The 7,688-nt window shown below is 46.9% G+C and overlaps 1 protein-coding gene across 1 annotated transcript; it reads left to right on the forward strand.

The window, feature by feature from the left end:
• Nucleotides 1-1,716: 1,716 nt before the first annotated feature.
• FGF21 (fibroblast growth factor 21) lies at nt 1,717-6,731 on the forward strand. Its single transcript, XM_081168349.1, has 3 exons — nt 1,717-2,372; nt 3,420-3,523; nt 4,947-6,731. Exons 1-3 carry the CDS (start codon nt 2,141-2,143, stop codon nt 5,244-5,246), a joined length of 636 nt encoding a protein of 211 aa, XP_081024475.1. The 5' UTR covers nt 1,717-2,140; the 3' UTR covers nt 5,247-6,731.
• Nucleotides 6,732-7,688: the final 957 nt, after the last annotated feature.

A 7,688-nucleotide genomic window follows, 5' to 3' on the forward strand; every position in this document is an offset into this window, starting at 1 on the left:
TGAAGCCTCTTCAAGATGGGACCTATCTGATTATAGTATAGTATAGTATAGTATAGTATAGTATAGTATAGTATAGTATAGTATAGTATAGTATAGCATAGTATAATCTATGGTTTTCCCAGTAGTGATGTATGGAAGTGAGAGCTGGACCATAAAGAAGTCTGATCGCCAAAGAATTGATTCTTTTGAATTATGGTGCTGGAGGAGATTCTTGAGAGTCCCATGGACTGCAAGAAGATCAAACCTCTCCATTCTTAAGGAAATCAGCCCTGAGTGCTCACTGGAAGGACAGATCGTGAAGCTGAGGTTCCAATACTTTGGCCACCTCATGAGAAGAGAAGACTCTCTGTAAAAGACCCTGATGTTGGGAAAGATGGAGGGCACAAGGAGAAGGGGACGACAGAGGACGAGATGGTTGGATGGTGTTCTCGAAGCTACCAGCATGAGTTTGACCAAACTGCGGGAGGCAGTGGAAGACAGAAGTGCCTGGCATGCTCTGGTCCAGGGGGTCATGAAGAGTCGGACATGACTAAACGACTAAACAACAAAACCTGATGCTGAACGAGGCTAGATTTTGTTGATTTTGGTGGCATGTGGCAATGTCCATAAAGTTAAAGGTAAAGGGACCCCTGACCATTAGGTCCAGTCGTGACAGACTCTGGGGTTGTGGCGCTCATCTCGCTTTATTGGCTGAGGGAGCCGGCGTACAGCTTCCGGGTCATGTGGCCAGCATGACTAAGCCGCTGCTGGCAAGCCAGAGCAGCGCACGGAAACGCTGTTTACCTTCCCGCCGGAGCGGTACCTATTTATCTACTTGGCACTTTGATGTGCTTTCGAACTGCTAGGTTGGCAGGAGCTGGGACCGAACAATGGGAGCTCACCCCGTCACGGGGATTTGAACCACCGACCTTCTGATCGGCAAGTCCCAGGCTCTGTGGTTTAACCCACAGATATAATTCCCACCTTCTGAAACTAGGTGCAGGCTTGGATTGAAGGTGGGGCAAGAAGGGGTATGTGCAATGGGTGGGCCTGCAATGCACTTTTTCCTTCTCTCTCGCATGCCACGCTTCTCCTTTCCTCTGCCTGATCCCCAAGCAGTACCTTCCCACTCCTGGCTAGTTGACTTTAACAATAGAGGGATAGCTCAGCTGGTTAGAGCGTGGCGCTGATAACACCAAGGTTGCAGGTTCGATTCCCGGATGGGACAGCTGCATATTCTGGCATTGCAGGGGGTTAGACTAGATGATCCTCAGGGTCACTTCCAACTCTACCATTCTTTGATTTCTATGATTAATAGAATTAACACCGAACAATCACATCAGGTTTGTGCAGGAGCTCAGTGTGTGGGGAACGTCGTGGGCTCAGGTGTGGGTGTTCAGAATGACAAATAGATGCGCAGCCAGACCAACTCTGGTGCGTTGCTGGACGGTTGTCAGGTTGTCGAGGCTTTCGCACTCGTTTCCATCGCTTTCCCCCTTCCCACCACACAACGTGCCTTTCTCTAACTCCTGTATTCCCCAAAGTTACATCACTCTTTCCTGTCGGCGGCATGAAAGCAGCTGCGGAATGATAATATTTAGACTTTGGCATCCTCGTGACCCCACGTTAGGGGCAGTGGTGATAGGCATCCCATGACTCATACGCAGACCTAGAGAGTGTGGGGAAGCAGGAGCAGGCAGGATTGGGGAGGGAGGAGGATGTGGGCAGAGTGAATGCCAAAGGGAAGGGCATCTACCTCTGCTGGGCTATATATACACCTCTGTTCCTGCTGGACAGGAGCAAACCTGGAGTGAGACAGCTGAAGCAAGAAAAGAGAGAGTTATTCGCCTCTTTCCCTTATTTCGAGGTGGTTTGGGTTTTTCTTCCTTCCTTTCTAAAATAAGCTAACCCCAGCAACCATTGAACACTTTCCAGAGGACTGCATTCCCTTTTGGACTCAGGACCACCTGGGCTCAACACCATTTCCCGGGTGAGACCGAGTTGCGAGTCCTAGTAAGTTGAAGCCAGGACTCTCAGGGTCTTTCAAGAAAGAATTAGGGCAACCACTAAAGGCTGAGGACTAGAATCTTGCTCTCAGTTTCTTTCTGCCCCTGTCTTTGGCACCCTGATTCTCTTGTCTTGGGCTGGGCCTTCTTCAGCCATGCTGGCCATTTCTGCAGCCCTCCACCGTCTCCTCGTCTGCCTGATTTTCTGGGCTGCCTTGCTGCTCCCCATGGCTCCTGCTTTCCCCCTACCAAATTCCAGCCCCCTCTTACAGTTTGATGGGCAGGTGCGGCTTCGCCACCTGTACACAGCAGACGACCAGACGCAACTCCACCTGGAGATCATGCCAGATGGCGCAGTGCGCGGCTCCAGATACCAGAACATATACAGTAAGTATTTGGGGAAATCCTTCACGTTCTTTCAAGTAGCATGAGGCAGATAGATGATCCAGCGGTTCTCAACCTGTGGGTCCCCAGATGCTGTTGGACTGCAACTCCCATCATCCCTGAGCTCTGGCCTTGCTAGCTAGGGGTGATGGGAATTGTAGTTCCACAACATCTGGGGACCCACAGGTTGAGAAAGGCATTAGACAGACAGACAGGTGATCCAGAGAGATAGATATAGAGAGATAGATAGCATCTCTCACTCCAGTTAATGTAGTTGGAGGTCTATAAGGGGCTGGCTGGGCAGGACTCCTCATGTTCTGGGGATGGAATGGGGTGCAAGAGGCCAAAATAATTTTATGGAAGAGGGTAGTTCAGCAGGTGCAGAATTTGGCACTCTTCTGAGATGAGCAGCACCTTCTGAAATTTCCCTCTTCTGTACAACAAATGAATACTACAAAGACTTTAGATGCCTCCAGACTGTCACTGTTTTGTGGGAAGGACTCAAGCCCATATTGGCATTTTAGGTTCGCACAGTTAAAGTGCTCTCTCGTTCTGGCACAACAAATCCACTTGAAAAGAAGGATCAGGCTTTTTGCAGTTAGGAAAGTGATGGGGGAACGGACTGAAAAGCACGGGATGAACAAATGATTAATGGGAAGACATGTGAACACCCCATAAAGTGAATCAGGATGAATGCTCATTGTTGTAAAATTATAATCAATAAAGGCCAGATGGAATCTAACACTATATTTTGTGCAAATAAATCAGGACAAATGCTCAATAAACAGGTCATACTTGGAGGGGCTTCTTCTTATCCTTTGTATGTGGGCTCAATGAATATTTGAGAGGGGAAAGAATAGGGGAAAGAGTGGATCAGAGATTTAAAAAATTATATGAATGTTCTTTGACTTTGAATCTGGTCCCCATACAGACATTGCAGGCCAGGGTTACTGGTGGATTGGAATAGGCTGAATGGGCAGAATTAAAGGTCCAGGACTCCTGGGTTCTCATCCTTCACCACCTGTTCTCTGCTGGGTCCCCCCCCCCCAGGTTTGATGGAGATCAAAGCAGTCAAGCCAGGAATCATTCGCATGCAGGCCATGAAGACCTCAAGATTTCTCTGTATGAAGCCAAATGGACGCCTCTATGGCTCGGTAAGTTAAGATGCCTGCATGTGTTTGGGGAAGAGGCAGTTCAGAGTATAAGTTCAGAGGAGGTTGCGTGTGGGACAATCCTGCTCTAGACTTGTTCACAAAATGTTTTCCCGTATGACCAGGATCTAAACGATTGAAGTCAATAAACAAAGGATAAAATATATTAAATTCTTGAACCAAATTCTGAGATTATGCTCAGGCAGTAGAGCATGAGACTCTTAAACTTAGGGTCGTGGGTTGAGCCCCACGTTGGGCAAAAGATTCCCACATTGCCAGGGGGTTAGACTAGATGAGTCTCGTGGTCCCTTCCAACTCTGCCGTTCTAGGATTCTATGCAGTGTGGCCAATTAAAAGAGACCCTTTGGCAAGGGGAGGGAACTAAAACCTTTGGCTGGAAGGTCAAGATGTTGTAGTGGAATTCCATTCCATTCCTGCCCTGCTTCCCACCTGTTCTTGATCGCATGCAGATCCTAACATAGTGACTAGGGCTGGTCTGCAAGGCATATGATCAGTTCAGTTTGGGGCTGGGATGCAGCCACTGTAGAATCAACCTGTGGCTGCTGGGTGCAGATTGCGTGGCTATCTTGTGTGCTGCAATGCATCTAGGGAAGAATGAACTCTCTTGATCTCTCCATCTGCAAATAACCAGGGACCTCACAATTGATTTTCTGGGTGTCTGGAAAAAATCCAGTGGGCAGAAACTGGATGAGGCAACTTCCATCATTCGTAAACAATTAGGAAAGGGGATAGAAATTTGATTCAGTTCACGTTTTAAAGGTAAATCTATCAAATTCAGACTTTTTAGAACAATATGAAAACTGAAAAACAGAGCTACCCTTTGAAATTCACACTTATCTGATTTCTGTGGTGCAATAATTCCCCATCCCTAAATTCCCTAAACAGTACAGTGGTACCTCAGGTTACAGACGCTTCAGGTTACAGACTCCACTAATTCAAAAACAGTACCTCGGGTTAAGAACTTTGCTTCAGGATGAGAACAGAAATCGCACGGTGGCAGTGGGAGGCCCCATTAGCTGAAGTAGTACCTCAGGTTAAGAACGGACCTCCAGAACGAATTAAGTTCTTAACCCGAGGTACCACTGTAAAACCTGTTAACCAGGGGAACAGTCTGCCTCCAGAGAAAGTTGCATGCTATACTTCACTGCAGGCATTTAAGTAAAGTCTGGATTGTCCTCTTCTAGAATACTTCAGTTGCCTCCATAGTGATTGGGTGGTGAAAACTGTGGCTGAACAACAACTCCCATCAGCTCCAGCTAGCTTGATCCATAGCTAGGGATGATGGGAATTGTAGTTCAGCAACATCTGGATGGCCAAAGTTTTCTCCACCCCTGATCTGGTAGATGTTAGATTTTGCACAATTATACGACTGCATAAAACCTCATGTCTTTCCCACCCCCAATAGTTATCGTATTCTGAGGAGGCCTGCAACTTCCATGAGAAGGTTCTGCGCGACGGCTACAACCTCTACTACTCTGAAAGCTACAATATCCCCATCAGCCTCAGCTCGATGGGGAACCTGCCTCGGAGTCACCAGCTGCCTCCCTTCTCCCAGTTCTTGCCCTTAGTCAACAAGATCCCCCTCGAACCCGTGTTCGTGGACTACGACTTCTACGAACAGGAACTGAACGTTGAGTCGTCCGATCCCCTCAGCATGATGGGCCACAACCCTGGCATCATCAGCCCGAGTTACGTCTTCAAATAACCCGGGACATCCGGTTCCTTGGACACTTTCTTGGACAAGTGGGGTCTCTTGCCGTGTAATTACAACGATGGAACAATTCGACGTTTGGGAGAAACGGAGCAGAAGGAAAGCTTAGCAGATGGCGCTTGGCACCCAGACTCTAATGAGTGACCTTGCAGTACACTGTGGACTCCCGCAACCCAAAGTTGCATCCCGCTCATGCGCAAATGATGCGCTGCAGGCACATAAGGAGAACCCAGCAACAACAGAGGCGAAATCCTTGTTTCGTCAGACTAAGATTGCTTGCATTTTCAACCTGTTGTTATTCTTGCCAGCTTTTGGGGGTGGGTTATTTCTATTTTTATTATCTATTTAAGTAACTTATTTATTTGATGTCAGCTTAATTTATTGGAGGAGGTTGGGAAACAGAGAAGAGTGGCATAATGAGACAGCTGGCAAGTAACTTATATATTGTTATTTATTTAGAAATATATATATTCTTATTTGCATATTTATTTTCGCTTTCTGGAGGAGGAATGACTGTTAGCTTTTAAGGCGGTAGCGTAGACATGCCCAGGACAATCTTGTGCCTTATAGCTCTTTGCTGCTTACTCCGTTCCTCCGCTTCCTTTTTAAGGAACGCCCACAAAGGAGCAGAGCAGAGGAGAAATGAGGTCAATGCCCACCAGGAGCTCTGTAGATCAGGACAGGGCACAGCAGCTAATCATTCGATTCTGAGCATTATCTTGCATTCTCTCTGGAGCTGCTGGTTCCTGTGCAAATATCCCTGCAGTGTGTGGCTGTTTCCCCCAGCAGAAATGTAAGAAGCTACTAGTAGCTTGGCCAGATATTAAAGAGATGGTTTTAGAGTGGCTTCCTCATTCATGTTCCTTTACAGGCATGGCAGTTCCTTCCTCTTGCCAGAACCACCAAACAGGCTTATTTCAATGTAGGGTGGGTTTAGGTAAAGGATCAGGTCACACCGGCTATTATTTATTTATTTATTTATTTAAACAAACTTTTCTAACCGCGATTTGCATTTGAAATGTTGACACTTCACTGTACTTTTCCAACAAGAATGCTTCACGGCAGAATGCGCCCGTGCCCTTTGCAGCACTGCGAAGGGACGTTGATTATGGTCAATGGTTTGAGATATTTTCTTCCCTTGTTACCCGTTTCCCTGCATCCTGATACTGAACTGTGTCAAAATGTAACAGTGACCAAAGTGTGATGAGCTATGAACGAATAAAGCATTCCATTTTTAAAAAAATAAATAAAAAAAGAGTATTTGGTGGTAAATATATACGATCTCAAACCGACTAAGAAATGCCATTAAAAACTAGGCAGGGCCGGCACCTGGTGGGCTTCTTGGGGGGAGGCTATTCCATAGCTGTGGTGCCACCACAAAGCAAGCCGTGCCAGAAAACACTCATGAATCCTCATTCAGCAGCAGGCGAACCCCAGAGCAGAGCCCCAATATCTGATCTTAAAAGAAGAGGGAAGTGCATGTAGCCAGACTCTCCAAAGAATCTGGCAGCCCCAGATTTACAGAAGTCATCCCTGTTCCCGGTTTGATCCCAGAATGCCATGCTTTTCCTTAGGACGTCCCTATTTTCATCAGAGAAATGTTGGCGGGTATGGAGTTATGTGACCTGCCCCCCCCCCAAGCCAAGTATAACTATACAGTAGTACCTCAGGTTAAATACTTAATTCGTTCCGGAGGTCCGTTCTTAACCTGAAACTGTTCTAAACCTGAGGTACCACTTTAGCTAATGGGGCCTCCCGCTGCTGCTGCACCGCCGGAGCACGATTTCTGTTCTCATCCTGAAGCAAAGTTCTTAACGTGAAGCACTATTTCTGGGTTAATGGAGTCTGTAACCTGAAGCATCTGTAACCTGAAGCATATGTAACCCGAGGTACCACTGTACAACCTTTAGAAGTTATCCAAAGGCAGCCCTGTATAGGGAAGGTTTTTTTAAATGTTTAATTGTTTTAATATGTTTTTTACATATGTTGGAAGCTGCCCAGAGTGGCTGGGGCAACTCAGTCAGATGGGGAGGGCATACATAATAATAAAATAAATATAATATTGAATAGGACATCGCTGTTTTCACCGGAGAAATGTTGGAGGGTATGGTGTTGTTGTTGTTTAGTCGTTTAGTCGTGTCTGACTCTTCGTGACCCCCTGGACCAGAGCACGCCAGGCACTCCTGTCTTCCACTGCCTCCCGCAGTTTCGTCAAACTCATGCTGGTAGCTTCGAGAACACTGTCCAACCATCTCGTCCTCTGTCGTCCCCTTCTCCTTGTGCCCTCCATCTTTCCCAGCATCAGGGTCTTTTACAGAGAGTCTTCTCTTCTCATGAGGTGGCCAAAGTATTGGAACCTCAGCTTCACGATCTGTCCTTCCAGTGAGCACTCAGGGCTGATTTCCTTAAGAATGGAGAGGTTTGATCTTCTTGCAG

Source organism: Podarcis bocagei, assembly GCF_964188305.1.
Source record: "Podarcis bocagei genome assembly, chromosome: 13".
Classification (NCBI taxonomy): domain Eukaryota; kingdom Metazoa; phylum Chordata; class Lepidosauria; order Squamata; family Lacertidae; genus Podarcis; species Podarcis bocagei.